At 40.3% G+C, this 16,463-nt stretch overlaps 1 protein-coding gene across 4 annotated transcripts in view; it reads right to left on the bottom strand.

Annotated features, from left to right (window-relative positions):
- Positions 1-16,463, bottom strand: part of ehmt1b (euchromatic histone-lysine N-methyltransferase 1b) — a 65,657-nt gene that overhangs the window by 28,048 nt on the left and 21,146 nt on the right. For 3 of the 4 annotated variants that reach the window (XM_057819335.1, XM_057819331.1, XM_057819334.1), the window contains exons 2-8: positions 10,442-10,529; positions 9,665-10,176; positions 8,617-8,845; positions 8,381-8,529; positions 8,094-8,249; positions 236-307; positions 21-123 (exon numbers count right to left, since the gene is read on the bottom strand). In XM_057819335.1, the coding sequence (XP_057675318.1) occupies positions 21-123; positions 236-307; positions 8,094-8,249; positions 8,381-8,529; positions 8,617-8,845; positions 9,665-10,176; positions 10,442-10,529 (1,309 nt within the window). The remainder of the gene's footprint in view (positions 1-20; positions 124-235; positions 308-8,093; positions 8,250-8,380; positions 8,530-8,616; positions 8,846-9,664; positions 10,177-10,441; positions 10,530-16,463) is intronic. The other variant, XM_057819333.1, reaches the window with a different exon arrangement.

The raw sequence follows: 16,463 nt of genomic DNA, 5'->3' as shown, positions 1-16,463 counted from the left end.
GTGAACCCATCAGTTCTTACCTTTGTCCTTTACCCTCCTCTTGCGTTTCCTGGAAGGCCTGAGCCATGCATTGTCTCCTTTTATTTTCCTCTTTAACTTTTTCTTGAGACTAGACTCCGTGCTCTGAGGCAAACAGAAATTCAATGATGTGGCAATTTCAGTCCCAGACAAAGAATACATTATTTGATGTTTTATAGATTAACAAAACATTTTGTTGCCTTTCAATTGATCTTACCAAGTCTGATTCTGTGCCCTCCTCCTCCTCACCATCTTCTCCAGATACTTCAGAATCTTGCTCATTCTCCACCTAATGACAATTGTAAACCACCACCATTTAACACATACACTGCTAGCCAAAAGTATTGGCACCCCTATATTTCGGACAGATAATGTTCAGTTTCTCCCAGAAAATGATTGCAATTACAAATGCTTTGGTAGTCTTATCTTAATTGATTTTGCTTTCAATGAAAAAACACAAAAGAGGATGGGGGGAAAAATCATTATCATTTTACACAAAAGTCCACAAATGGGCCAGACAAAAGTATTGGCACCCTTTGAAAAATCATGTGATGCTTCTCTAATTTGTGTAATTAACAGCACGTGTTACTTACCTGTGGCACATAACAGGTGGTGGCAATAATTAAATCACACTTGCAGACATTTAAAATGGATTAAAGTTGACTCAACCTCTGTCCTGTGTTCTTGTGTGTACCACATTGAGCATGGAGAAAAGATAGAAGACCAAAGAACCGTCTGAGGACTTGAGAAGAAAAATTGTGAGGAAGCATGGGCAATCCCAAGGCTACAAGTCCATCTCCAAAGACCTGAATGTTCCTGTGTCTACTGTGCGCAGTGTCATCAATAAGTGTAAAGCCCATGGCACTGTGGCTAACCTCCCTAGATGTGGACGGAAAAGAAAAATTGATGAGAGATTTCAACGACAAATTGTGCGGATTGTGGAAAAATCCAACAAGTTAAAGCTGTCCTGCAGTCCGAGGGTAAAACAGTGTCAACCCATATTACTGTCGGCGTCTGAATGAAAAGGGACTCTATGGTAGGATACCCAGGAAGACCCCACTTCTGACGCAGGCACACAAAAAAGCCAGGCACGAGTTTGCCAAAACTTACCTGAGAAAGCCAAAAATGTTTTGGAAGAATGTTCTCTGGTCAGATAAGACATAAGTAGAGCTTTTAGGGAAAAGGCATCAACATAGAGTTTACAGGGAAAAAAATTAGGCCTTCAAAGAAAAGAACACAGTCAGACATGGTGGAGGTTCCCTGATGCTTTGCTACCTCTGGCACTGGACTGCTTGACCGTGTGCATGGCATTATGAAGTCAGAAGATTACAAACAAATTTCGCAGCATAATGTAGGGCCCAGTGTGAGAAAGCTGGGTCTCCCTAAGAGGTAATGGGTCTTCCAGCAGGACATTGACCCAAAACACACTTCAAAAAGCACTAGAAAAGGGTTTGAGAAAAAGCATTGGAGACTTCTAAAGTGGCCAGGAATGAGTCCAGACCTGAATCCCATAGAACACCTGTGGAGAGATCTGAAAATGGGAGTTTGGAGAAGGCACCGTTCAAATCTCAGGGACCTGGAGCAGTTGGCCACAAAGAATGGTCTAAAATTGCAGCAGAGCATTGTAAGAAACTCATTGATGGATCCCGGAAGCGGTTGTACACAGTTATTTTGTCCAAGGCTGAGGGTGACAATACTTTTGTCTGGCACATTTTTTGAGTTTTGTGTAAAATGATAATGATTTTAAAAATGTTTTCCCATTCTCTCTTGTGTTTTTTTATTGCAAGCAAAACAAATGAAGATATTATTACCAAAGCATTTGTAATTGCAATCACTTTCTGGGAGAAAAGATTGAACATTATCTGACAGAATTGCAGGGGTGCCAATTCTTTTGGCCAGCAGTGTACCTTGTTGATTATAATACAGTGCTACCTCTACTTAGGAATTAAGTGGTTCTGGAAGGAGTTTCGTAACCTGAAAATTCTGTAAGTAGGGACGCGTTTTCCATATAAATGCCCAAATCCGTTCCCAGGCCCAAAAATTCCAACCTAAATCTTTTATAATGCATAAAAATGCATGAAAACATGTAACAAATACATGTTACAATTAGATTATTGCACAATAAATATAAAATCAGAGTTGTGCATTATGTAAAAAAACGAAGAATAGCATAAAGAATAATAACAATAAATAATAAAAGTTAATACACTCATGTAAAGCTGTCGGAACACGAGGAGGCAAAAGAAGAGTACGCTGGGATACACACATACAGGACAGGTCCCTCTAAGCCAAAGGTGCATTCACCGAAACCTTCGAAATTTCATATTAACACCATAATTTTATTAAATCAAAACCTAGAAAGCTAACATCTACGTGAATTCCTGTTAAAATTTCTTCCAGATTTCAAATTTACGACAAATAATTTCGCCTTCTGCTGTTGATTTTTTACGTTGGTAAAAGAAATGAAACTCATTTCATTTCACTTTCCCTTTTTTTGTATTCATGCCTACGTTCTCATTTTATTGTCGCATCCTTGCATCACATACTATTGTCATGGCGTAAAATGATGCAATTTTTTTTTTTTTAATTATCCACGCAGTTCATGCTGTCTGTAGGTATGTTATACTTCCTCATACCAAGTGCCAGTCAACCTTCCTCTGAGCAAACCAATTTCTCCTGCCATTTGATAGAGAGTTACCATTTAAAAGAAAAGAAACATCATAAAGCCTGTAAATTGAGGGCAAACCAGTCCAAAACCCGGTCTAAAATTCCACTTTGCCTAGATTTAAGGCTGGTTTATGCTTCAACGGCGGATGTACGCCGTCAAGGCAGACCCGATTTATGACGCTCCGCCGTAGCCCGACGTGCACCTCCACAAAATCCTGACGACGCGTCACGTCAGTGCGTGGTGACGTGAAACAAATGGACTGTGATTGGTCCGCTCACCAAGGTCCATAAATACAAACACCTGTATAATGATTCGTCAAGGTGTTATAAAGGTTGCCAAATGTCAAGCAATTTGTGGAAGGAGATCGCTGAAAATACGAGGCTAGAGGTCAGCAAATACATAAAAAAAATTGAAGCACCTCCGAGACAAGTACTGTATGTGTGTGTTCGGAAGTGAATGGCCACACAAAGCGGTGACCTAGCCGGCCAGAAACTGCCAGTTTTTTATCACTTTATCTTGTTTTTTGGGGTTGGAGCTCTTTATCATTCATGCTGCACATATGTTTGCTGTGAGCCTGTGACTTATTTACATTTTACACTTCAAGTACATGAAGAATAAACTGATGCTAGAATTCGCAATGTGACTGCCAGTCTCTGTGCGGCATCAAGTCGGACAGACCACCTGCGCAACAGTCTTCTGCGTCGCCTGCGCCTCAACATTTGTATGATCAACATTTGTTGTTCAATGTTGATGAGCTTAAGATCCACATTCAAGCATTCCATCTCCGTTGCCATTGTTGTCTAACCGGAAGAAAACTCAAGGAATTTGACAAGAGTCCCCCTAAAACCGCACAAACACAACGCAACACCCCTCTAATGGCTTGGCGGTGAATTACAGAGCAGCACGTTGACAATGTAGGGTCTACGCCGTCGCTACTCCGTCACCGCAACGCAGAAGTATAACTTAGGCTTTAGTCAGCATACAAAATAGGATCTGCATTTCTTAAAGGGATCCTTGATCTTAAAGACAATTCTTAAAAGATAAATGTTAGTATGAGTTCTAATAATTCTATATTAAAACCCATCTTAATGTTTTCGTTTTAATAAAATTTGTAAAATTATTTTAACTGATGGGTCGCCATTCTTTTTAACGTCGCGGTGCGGTGACGTCACTGGGCCTGCTGCCGAACTTCCAGCGTGTCACTCGTTAGCTACCCCAACATGTTGTCGGTTCTGCCCTTCCAATTTGAACCAAAGCGGAAAAGTGAAGGGCAGGACAACACTGTTGGTCATTCACAAGACGAGCAGCAAAGGTAAAATGCAGAGCAGGAAATACCTGATAGGACAAGTGATGGGCAAAACTGGTGATGTACTCGCGGCAAGTGCATCTCAATGACAACTGAGAGAGAGAGTGTATGCTGTTGAGAACTCTGTTTTTTGTTAGCAGACCTTCAAGGTGAGCTATTGCGTGATCAAACTTAATCCAATATAATAATGGAGATTCTTAGCATCCAGAGCCGTCGTGTGCTTTACAGGCCAAAAGTTTGAACACACCTTATCATTCGTGCATTTTTATTTTCATGACTATTGCTATATAAGTGTAACACCATTTACCAACACCATTATAAACTCTCACTGAAGGTAATAAAACTATAAATGCACACGTGTGATAGTCAGGGTCGGAGTCATGTCATGGCTGACTGTCCTCATTAAATTCATCATCTGACGGGAACAAATCATGGAATCAAGTGTCCTCCATGTCTTGTACATCCAACTCACGTTTAGCTACGTAAGGGTGGTCCATATTAAGTGCTCAGCGCGCATCAGCTGGCCACTGTACCGCTGCATCGGACGTGTCTGGATCAGTTTGAGTGGCAGCATCACTCATATTAGGCGAACACTGAACAGATACTTACTGCCTGATGAAATGACAGTAGAGGTGAATTATTAGCTTCCTCTGTTGCCACGTTTACATGGAGCCAAATATTCCAATTACAATCGGAATATTTGTTCAAACCGAATAAACGTGTTCCATATAAACACCTCATTCGGAATGAACAGGCCCAAACCGAATGGAATTTCATTCCGATTCACAGGGGTGGAATATTCCTTTTCCCAAACCGATTAGAAGTAAAATTATATCATGTAAACAGGGAAGCGGAATGGTGTCTGGTTGCGTTCTTTCTGCGCATGCTCCGTACTGACGTGGTGACGTCACTTGGTGACGTAAGTAACGTCACTTGCAACATGGCTTCCAAACACAGCGCACCTAATTGGAGTCCGGCGGAAAGATTGTATTTAATTCAAACTTTAAAAGAATTGAATATAATTGCTCGCTTAGACGGGCGTAAAATGAGGAACAGTGAACTATTTAAAAAAGTTCACGAGAGGTTACACGAAGCCGGAATAGACCGGAGCGTTGACCAGATTAGAAACCGGTGGAAAACCGGCTACTACAAGGCAAAAGAGCAAAACAGCAGAAGCGGAAACGACCCCACAAACACAACAAGTGGGTTAAAGTTAAAACAGCAGCACTCCGACGATCGATCTCCATGTTTTGCAACGTGACGCTTTGTTTTGATTAATCTGCGCATGTCAGACGGCAGTTGTCAAACGTCCTTTCGGAATAAAGGCAGTCACATGTAAACGCTGGATAGATGAAGTGACATGTAAACAGCTGATCTCAAATTTCCATTCGGAATGATTTGAATCGGTATGAATAAAAGTCAGCATGTAAACGTGGCTAGTGACTAGCAGTACGCCCGAAGGTTCGCCTACCTTCGGGCGACAGGAGCGGCTTGCCTGCTTAAGAGAGCGGCCAGCAGTTTCTTGTCTTTGGCGCTTCATTGCGTGCATTTCACTCGCTATCCGAGCGCGTTGAGGCTTCTTGTGAGGGAAAATAGTTGGAACAGCATTTCATTTTAGTCTCCGCTTATATCAAGCCGCTCCGGTGAGCTCTTTCATAAGATGTCGTCGACTAAAAGCCTCAAAGCGGTAGAAGTAAAATGAAGAGAAAGAAGCCTTGGGTCTTTGGGAAGTTTTGTCAGTCTACAAGCATTTTCCCAAACCTTTCTCCTCTTCTTGTCAAGAGGAAATCTGTAGAGACTCACATCACTCCCATTGTTTCCATTTGACTGGAAATTGCATCCAAAAGCAGCACATCGTGCCATTTTACTTAGCGAGTTCAGGCAGCAGTACACAAATATTGTACACAATTAGAAACGTCCCAATTACGTCATCACTCCGAGCCCACAAAACATGGCGCCCACTATCGGTCAAAATATGTACTAAAAATTATCAAATATCGCCATTGATTTAACATTTTATGTGTTTCTAACAACATATTTTAGTACAACAGAACAATTGTGGTTTATTAGAGCCTACGTGTCTTTAAGATCGAGGATCCCCTTAACCTTCACCGAACCCCTGAAGCTTACGCACCGAACCCCTGGGGTTCGTTTGAACCCCAGTTAAGAACCACTGCTCAAAGTCAATTGAATGTCAGGAATGCCAGCCAACAGCCAATGGCAGAGCAGCTATAAGTATGTTACGCTCAGTAAACTCTGGGAGCTGTGAGTACCAGCCGTACTGTATTTTTGCCTTTCTTATCCTGAAATTTATTACGTAACAAAAGGCAATATTTTTCCATTGAGCAGTGTCTTAACCTGAAAATTCTGTATATACCGTAGGTATGTTCGTAAATAGAGGTACCACTGTACTTGGAATATATACAGTGCATTGCAAAAGTATTCGGCCCCCTTGAATCTTGCAACCTTTCGCCACATTTCAGGCTTCAAACATAAAGATATGAAATTTAATTTTTTTGTCAAGAATCAACAACAAGTGGGACACAATCGTGAAGTGGAACAACATTTATTGGATAATTTAAACTTTTTTAACATATAAAAAACTGAAAAGTGGGGCGTGCAATATTATTCGGCCCCTTTACTTTCAGTGCAGCAAACTCACTCCAGAAGTTCAGTGAGGATCTCTGAATGATCCAATGTTGTCCTAAATGACCGATGATGATAAATAGAATCCACCTGTGTGTAATCAAGTCTCCGTATAAATGCACCTGCTCTGTGATGGTCTCAGGGTTCTGTTTAAAGTGCAGAGAGCATTATGAAAACCAAGGAACACACCAGGCAGGTCCGAGATAATGTTGTGGAGAAGTTTAAAGCCGGATTTGGATACAAAAAGATTCCCCAAGCTTTAAACATCTCAAGGAGCACTGTGCAAGCCATCATATTGAAATGGAAGGAGCATCAGACCACTGCAAATCTACCAAGACCCGGCCGTCCTTCCAAACTTTCTTCTCAAACAAGGAGAAAACTGATCAGAGATGCAGCCAAGAGGCCCATGATCACTCTGGATGAACTGCAGAGATCTACAGCTGAGGTGGGAGAGTCTGTCCATAGGACAACAATCAGTCGTACACTGCACAAATCTGGCCTTTATGGAAGAGTGGCAAGAAGAAAGCCATTTCTCAAAGATATCCATAAAAAGTCTCGTTTAAAGTTTGCCACAAGCCACCTGGGAGACACACCAAACATGTGGAAGAAGGTGCTCTGGTCAGATGAAACCAAAATTGAACTTTTTGGCCACAATGCAAAACGATATGTTTGGCGTAAAAGCAACACAGCTCATCACCCTGAACACACCATCCCCACTGTCAAACATGGTGGTGGCAGCATCATGGTTTGGGCCTGCTTTTCTTCAGCAGGGACAGGGAAGATGGTTAAAATTGATGGGAAGATGGATGCAGCCAAATACAGGAACATTCTGGAAGAAAACCTGTTGGTATCTGCACATGACCTGAGACTGGGACGGAGATTTATCTTCCAACAGGACAATGATCCAAAACAAAGCCAAATCTACAATGGAATGGTTCAAAAATAAACATATCCAGGTGTTAGAATGGCCAAGTCAAAGTCCAGACCTGAATCCAATCGAGAATCTGTGGAAAGAGCTGAAGACTGCTGTTCACAAACACTCTCCATCCAACCTCACTGAGTTTAAGCTGTTTTGCAAGGAAGAATGGGCAAGAATGTCAGTCTCTCGATGTGCAAAACTGATAGAAACATACCCCAAGCGACTTGCAGCTGTAATTGGAGCAAAAGGTGGCGCTACAAAGTATTAACGCAAGGGGGCAAAATAATATTGCACGCCCCACTTTTCAGTTTTTTATTTGTTAAAAAAGTTTAAATTATCCAATAAATGTTGTTCCACTTCACGATTGTGTCCCACTTGTTGTTGATTCTTGACAAAAAAATTAAATTTCATATCTTTATGTTTGAAGCCTGAAATGTGGCGAAAGGTTGCAAGATTCAAGGGGGCCGAATACTTTTGCAAGGCACTGTACATCTCTTTTTCAAGTTCTAGACAAGCATTTTCTTGGCAAATCAAACCTGTGGTATGGACTCAGATGATGGACTCGCTAGTTGGACAGAAGTGCCAAGTTCCGCTCCTTGTGACTGCTGCTCTTCCTCAGAATCCACTTCTTCTGACTCTTCTTCCTCCTCAGATACATGATCCATCTTCTCTCCATTTACATTTATAGTTGTCTAGGAGGAAAGACACCAAAAAATAGAAATTATATAACTGAAATATCAGCATTAGCAACATTGGACACAAACAACTGGTTGTGAAGTTCTACAAATTGCTGTGATCTATTTTTTATGTAATTAGCACTGACCTCTGGATTTTTGGGATTCGATTGTACAGCCTTAAACATTTCCAGCATTGTTGTCTGACGAAGAACTTTAGGCTTCTTCTTGGGAACTAGGCTGTAAATCCCCATTCGTCTCTTCTTCTTACGGAAAGACAATGCTCCTGTGAACAAGCCTATATCAAAAGACAATAAAAACAAAAAAAATAAAAATTAAAAAAAATCCCCAAATATCGCAATGTGTGGTTATTTGTGTCTGGAACCTGTGTGACCATGTTGGAGCTTGGCTTGCGTTGAAGTGAGCTGAGGGGAAGAAACAACAGTATTTGCTGGTGAAGCCAATGAAGCGGTTTGTGCTGAAGCCGGCGAATCCAAAAAATTCTGAGGTAGATGGTTTTCTGTTGAGCACAGCTGCGAAGGTTCCGGTGTGTCAGATGAAACCAAAGTTTCCAATTTGGCATTCTTTGCTTCTCTTAATTCCTTCTTGAGAAGCTGTCATTAACAACAACAACAAAATGAAAGTATAAGTGTCTAGAATGGTGGTGGGAGGACAAGCTCAAGACTCCCAATTTATTTTATGAGGAGCACACTTGCCACCAACCTAAAATCTAAGGGGCAAAGCAGAACATTTGTTTTTTTATTAATAAGCTCACTTTGAAACAACGAAAAAGGTATTCATTTTTTCAAAATATCCATTTGTTTTGGAGCAATTTGTAAAATAATCAATTGCAATGGTTATTTTGAAATAACCAAAATCTTGGGTGATGTCATCGGTCTCTAGAGCAAAGATACACTGAAAATCCATGCATGTTGCTATACTCAGAAACTCGAGTATTGTTTAAATCTATCATTGGGTTGCTCAGAATGCCATTCACATCAAGCCAACACCACTGCGCACACATATAAACAGACAAAGCAGCACCTCAAAATGTGTTCAATCGCTAGTTTAAACCCCTGCACCTGCTGGGCCCAATGTAAGTGGACCTGGCTATCAGGCACTTGATATCTAGCACAACCTCCAGGCCTGGCTCCAGTGGGTGGGCCCCGACGATCCACATCCAGGTGAAGAAAATGATATCCAAATGACGTGTTTATCAAAGGGAGGGGCTTTGAGCCCTGCCTTGTCAGGACCCTCACCTAGGATGCCTTGACAACTTAGCTCTAGGATCATTGGGACACACAAAACCCTCTACAATAATAAGGTAACGATTCAAGGAGGAAAGATATAACACAAATATTGCTATATGTCCATCGCACGGCTAATACCCTAGTACAAAAGTAAAAATAAGAAAACATTCTGGAATATTTTACCTTTTGTTCGAGAGTGACAGCAGGCCTGGACATGGTTTTGCGAGCTCTGTGCACCATGAGAGGTGTTGAAGCTGTTATAGCTGGGGCTGTGCCATTTTTAGAGTCCATTGTCTCCTGCCCTGACGTAATAGGGTCAGTCCTTAGTGCACCTAAAGTCTGAGGAGAACCAGAGGCTGATGGAGAGGAAGGTTTGGTCACGTGTACTCCTGTAGAGGCATTCGAAATTGGCCGGTTAGTCCTGTGAGGGGAAACTGCCAAAGCAGGCGTGGTTTGAGAGCTTTCCTCTTGTTGTGGCTTGACAAGAATGAATCCATTGCTTCCTGTAACAGAACCGTGTGGTGTCTCCATGTCCGACGTACCATTCTCATTTACTAATGATGGTGCTTTGCTGTGCCCTGTTGAAGAACAGTATGTCGGGCTGTTGTGCCTTGAGTTGTCAGATTCAGTTCCATTAAGCACTGGTTCAGCAACAGGAGCCGAGGCCAGCTTGTCCATTTCCACTCTTTGTTCATCTATGAGCCATACCCAAAGGTGCATATTAGATTGGAAACAGAAACATGTTTATGTTGGGTGTTTAGTTTTGTTTTATTGCTTTGCTTTTCTGAACTGCTATCCTGCCTCAAAGTGGGCACATGGAGTAATTATTAAGGTAGTGTATGCGTGCTACGCCCCCACCAATAAATAGCACAGACATCCCTTTTCGAAATCTTTTTTTGTTTGTTTGTTTGTTTGAAATGAAGTAATATTACATCGCTTTAAATAACAGACAAATTATACCTGTCTTTCCATTGGTTTCCAGGTTTAGCCCCTCTTTATTAGATGGTTCCTCAGCTTTGTAAACGGTTCCTTTGGCAAGACCACTGGGCTAATGGAAAAAGATCAATGTATTCATGATAACATTCTAGATGTGACAGATTCTATTTATGAATTTATCAAGTGTTTTTGTAAATTATAGTGATTGGAATACAAATCTGTGAAAAACTAGTAGACTGTATCTTCAGACAGTCCATAAAGTAGATTATTTGACAGATCATAACATTGAAAATAACACATGTAATTAGATTTTTTTAGGAGACACAAAGGATTACAGTTAGGATCAGTAAACACTTCGACAATATATTTGGAAAGAAACAAACAGTACATTGTCAAAAATCACGTATACTCCTAGGAGGATTTACAGAACCATATTCCAATGAGTCGCTGAGCCAAGGCTGAACGCAAGGCTAAGAGCCAGACCTAAAGTGTCTTCTATAGAACATCTAGATTGAGACATTTCTCAAAGATCAATGACCCAAATGACCCAGGACTGATTTTGTGTATAAGAAAGTAAGATTCATACAGTTCACTATTTCCCTGGATTGAGGACAACCAGTTATGAAAGTCTTTGTGCTCCTCCCTCCCCCTAGTGGTTGACAGTTGAACATCTGCTATATCAGGAGGGAAGAGGGGGAAGGGAGGCAGAGAAGCCTGTCTGCAGATCTCCGCCATTTCGCAACTGGATTGTTTACCGCTACCGTGCAGCCATTGCAGCAGTTTAACACTAAATGGGGAAAAGAGAGATCTGAAAACCAATGCCTGAGTTCATAGAGGCTCCTTAATTAAGTTGCAATTCCCGGCCCAAGCAAAAATACATTTTGCATGCTTCCATGAGAAGTGGTAAGATTTCTAAATTCAACCTTGTTGCTGGAGCAACATAAATGCTTGACTATTAACACAATGGAGCTTCTAGACCACAAAATGAAGAACAATACTGAAGTACCGAATAAGATGGGTAATTACATATTGTACTATGTTGCTTCTATTGCTCAAATCAGATTCCTACAACAAACAAAAGAACTACCTTAACAGCATGACAGGGTGTGACAACCATTACAATTCATTTGTTTTCAGTGTCTGATGAGATGAACGTATCCAGCATTACAAAAGGACAAAATCACAATGAGAGCATGACTTAATATTTTATCTGAAAACAGAAGATTCCATCATATCTGAATCTAACATGTTGACAGATTGACAGTAAATCTCTGCTGCGGTACATTCAATAACATTACTTCAATGAACATATCAACCCTTGGGACCTAGGAAAGAAAAAAAATAGACAAATGTGGTACTGATATGACATCAAATTTTCAATGCAGCCATTGCGCTGAGAACAGAGCCAGGGCTTTAAGCCACAAAACTGCTCCTCTCCTATAACAAGATCCAACACTGCAGGCTCATAGCTGCCTTTTCAACTGTAGCCCTACACCCAAAATAATGACTACTCCTCAATATTCGTATATGAGGTCATGTTAAAGATTTAAAGAAATAGGAATAAAAAGAACCAGTGCATTTCTAAGGAAGAACACTTTGCAGAGACAATCTGGATGCAAAGACAAGCGGTTCAAGACATTGACTTCTGGTTTTAATAGGCTATGAATCTTTTCTGACTATTCAAAACCAACCAAGTACAAAGAGGTCAAAGCTAGCTCGCGTGTCTTTTGCCTTGTGTGCCTCAATGAAGCATCATACCTGCTTTCTTCCCATGGCCTCCACTAAGAAGAGGGAGCCAAGAACAGAAGATAGAGCAAGGTTGAGAGATAGAAAGACAAGAGAGAGAGAACGAGAGCATGTGAAGAGATTGTTCCTCTTCTTCCTTTCCTTCTCCACATGCACATTCACCTAGGCGACCATGTGGCATGGTGGCTCCCTCTGTTGGAACTATTCTTCAGAGGTCTCAACAGACAATGCTCAGTTAATTTCCCAATATTTCCTTGACATCACAAGATCTAATTGAAAACATTCTTTGAGATTGGCTTCTGCCCAGTCGAAATAACAACCGTATCTAATATTTCAAAACAAATGCAAGCTGTTTCATGATAATATGAACTTGCTATGGCCGCAACTCATACAGTATAATCTACTTTTAGATCACTGGGACATGAAACCGGAACTTGTTCCGATGAAAATGTATGGGTACAGCTCCCTTCTTTTGCAGCCTGTGACCCTCTGGAGTTGAAGGTTCGATGATGTCACAGTTTTGGAAATGACTGACACATACATAACCTCTACTTAAGTTGTCTAGATAGATGTTAGCAATCCATAGCTTCTGTACATCTCAGTCACTAGAAAACTTTTGGAAACTTAAAGCAGAGTCCAGAATCTAGCTCAAGCTGAAAACGACTGTGGTACTAAGCAGTAGAGATTGACCGACATTGGTTTTTCAGGACTGATACCGATACTGGTTATAAATAGTTAGTAGGGCCGATAACAGATTTTTGGAGCTGATATCCATTTGCAGTAAAAGTGTAAAAATTGGTGTAAAAAAATGGAATAATGAAAACACCGAACTTCAATGAAATGCCTAAACCAGGTTTATTGAATCACACAAATAGAAAATAATAGCTCCAGAAGCGCCTGAATTTCCTAGACCAGTGTTTTTCAACCAGTGTGCCGCGGCATAATACTGTAGTGTGCCGTGAGAGATAGTCAGGTGTGCTGCGAGAAACTATCTAACATCGCTTTTTTTTTTTTTTTTTTTTTTTTTTTTTTTAATAAGATTGTTACGGTGGCCCCTGGCGGTATTTAATGGACAGAATAATTTCTACACTTGACGAATCTAATGTCTAAGTGCTGGGGTCCACACTGTCGTGGACAGCAAGGTGGCTGATCGCTATAATTCCGTGCAGTTATTGAACGCAAGACAAGCAATTAACCCGCTTGCCCGCACGTAACCAAGAACGAATGTGACGCACATGGTAGCTGTGGCGTAGAGGTAAGATCTTGGCCCGAGTCCGAACCCGACCCGGCCCTCGGGCCAAAATGTCAATTATTACGTTCGGGTCGGGCCAAGCTTCTCTCTTGCCAACTTTTTTAAAATAAATATATATTTATATATTATGTATACCAAAACGATGTTAAAGTGAGGAATACTTGTTATAAAATAAATAATTTGGATAATACAGAGGTGCTGTACATATGGTAATTGCAAACAGGAGCAGCAGAGCCAGAGCATGCCCTGCGCATGTGAACGCTGTGGCCCCGGCCTCTTTTTAATATTCCCCTCCGCATCCATTACATACTTTTGACCTGGTATTTCAATATGGAGCAGCAAGAAGTTAAAAACACACTAATGACAGGGGAATTGAATTGAATTGAATTGAAACGCACGCACCGGTAAGAGTGGGGTGTGGAATGGCTTCAAATTGATTGTTGAAGATGCTACAGAAACCTGTGTCGGCTTCGCTGAATGTAACGAATGTGGCGCTTTGCTCTCATACGAGAGCAGAGAGAATGGCACCTCGACACTGAGTAGGCATTTAAAAAACTGTACTGGCAGAAATGATGATTGTCAAATATCTGTAATAAGACAGGATTTTAATTTTAGTGATGCAACGATTAATCGATAAACTCGAGTAATTCCATTAGAAAAAAGATTTCAATGAAATTTTGCTGCTTCGAGTATTCGTTTAATTTAAGTGGAAGTGTTTGCATTTAGTTTTATTGATTTGGATGGATACACTGCCCTTTGTGTGAACAGTGAATATGACATTTCATTTCACATGGCTGAATCCAGATGCTCTGTTAAGACCAACATAAGCTAAGTTTTTGTTTGAGCTAATTTTTTTTAATGCATTCGTAATTTACTTTATAGGTATACTTAGCCGTTTTTTGTGGGAGTATGCTCTTAAAAAATGGTTAAAACACATTGTTAAAGAAAAAAAAAATTGCATTTAAGCTAGCGGACTTTTGCTATGTAAGTTAGCCAACTGTTCTTTTGTTGTACTTAGATCCTCATTTATTTATTCTTTTAAACCGTTTGAGGCTCAGCCCAAGTATTTTATTTTTTATGTTCCTTATCTGATTACTCGATTATTCGAACAAACTAGTTCATCGATTAATCGACTACTAAAATAATTCATAGCTGCAGCCCTATTTAATTTGTTAACATTATACACAGGCATCGTCACAAATGTGGTCACACAAAACGCAACCAGTCTCTTTTCCCAAGGAGTTCTCTGTCCAAGTCTGACTGACGCATCCCCTCCTTTTCATCCGTCTCCAGAGTCCTCACAAATAAAACATTAAATTTCGGGTTTGTTTCGGGCTCGGGTCTGCAAAATCAAGCTATTTGATCGGGCTCGGGCCGGGATTTAATACCCGTGGACCTGGGTCGGGCTGGATTTTTTTAGACCTGATCTTACATTAGTATGAGTCGTGCTAAAAACAAAAAATAAAATAAAAAAAATAAAAAGCGAAGCCAGAGAGCTCAAAGGCAAAGCAATACAGTAAAAGCTATGTTTCGTTCGGAATTACAATCACCGGGGATGAGACGAAACCTACTCTGTTGTGTTTCACGTTCCATCAAATATCACACTGCGTAAATATAAATATTGAGAAATTATATTATAATTAAATATACTGTTCAGTAATGTACTGTGTGTTTTTGCACTTCTACCTTGCAAAGTTCTCATGATGAACTGTAGAATATGCGCAAACTTAAAATGCAACTAAACAGTAGGAGAAATCTTTGCACCAGGTGACGTGTCAGTAGCTTGAAACTAACTAAAGACTGAAAACTCATCCACAACCAAAGCGTTCCCCTGAAACTGCTTATTGTGTTGAAGTAGATATGATCCATTGTATGTTATGAAACATTCTTTAAACGTTGGACTATTTGCTCATGCAGGTGTTCACAAAGTGATTTACCTGACACCATTCTTTCCTTGTGATCAATTCGTCTTTCAGGGATAGTTCTTTTATCCCCAATCATGACACATTTCAAAAGTTTTCAATCAACCACATGTGTTTTTCGAGCATTCATTAACTTTCCCAATCTGTTGGGAGATCTGTTCTTGCTTAATATATTAGCTGCCAACTATTTTGATAATCGATTTTTGCCGGCAGCACTGCGCAGTCCCATTTGGGTCCTTTTTTGTGTGTCATGTGAGGTTGCGCGCGCCAGTGTTTACTGCATGAGCGAGAAAGAGTGTTCACTGCTGCACTTAGGTTGAGTTGCTGAATCAATAAAATAATATTATGAAGTATCGAAGTTAGACTGCCTTTTGTGTTGTTTGATCCAGTGTGCCTCTGTCAGAAGTGAGTAAATGAAGCCAATTCTATTGTTTGTATTCTTAGCATTGAGCGCTGAGCTAGTTAACAGTTATGCTAATCACTGTCTTAAGTGTCCGTTTGTATTGTGTTTTGGAGAAGTATATTAGCAATTGAGTTACTTTTAGATAGTAAAGTTGTCTCATTTATTTTATAAACAAACCACACACATAAACCCATACATACAGTATAACAGCTTAGAGTTGCCTTTCAACACAAGCTCCCATTCAAACTGTAAATTTTCATACAAGACAGTGCTTTAAAATTGGATTGAATTCATGCACAACTGTTTGATAAAGAAAACTGATTCATTACAGTCTGCATCCTCCTTATTCGATTTTGTTGTTTAAATTAAACAAATGAGTCATTGACACAATTTATATCAGCACTTTGCACACAAAAGACCAAAACATCCATCGGCAGCACATTTTTTGTATTTGAATGAACAGAACTTCTGTACTGAGATTTTTTTTTTATGTTTTGTACTCAGAACCTTCATTTAAAACTTTAACAAGTTTCATGTACCGTAATTTTCGGACTATAAGCCGCTACTTTTTTTCCCGTTATTTTGAATCCTGCGGCTTATAGTCTAGTGCAGCTTATTTGTTGATTTATTTGGGTTAATAGGTTACACTGTATTTGACAGCAGCGTCATAAGACTGCCATAAGACCATCATAATTATGACATGACACAAGTGCTGCAACGATT

Source organism: Corythoichthys intestinalis, chromosome 17, assembly GCF_030265065.1.
Source record: "Corythoichthys intestinalis isolate RoL2023-P3 chromosome 17, ASM3026506v1, whole genome shotgun sequence".
Lineage (NCBI taxonomy): Eukaryota > Metazoa > Chordata > Actinopteri > Syngnathiformes > Syngnathidae > Corythoichthys > Corythoichthys intestinalis.
Note: the sequence above shows the minus strand (reverse complement) of the source record. Positions and strands in the feature narration are given on the sequence as shown.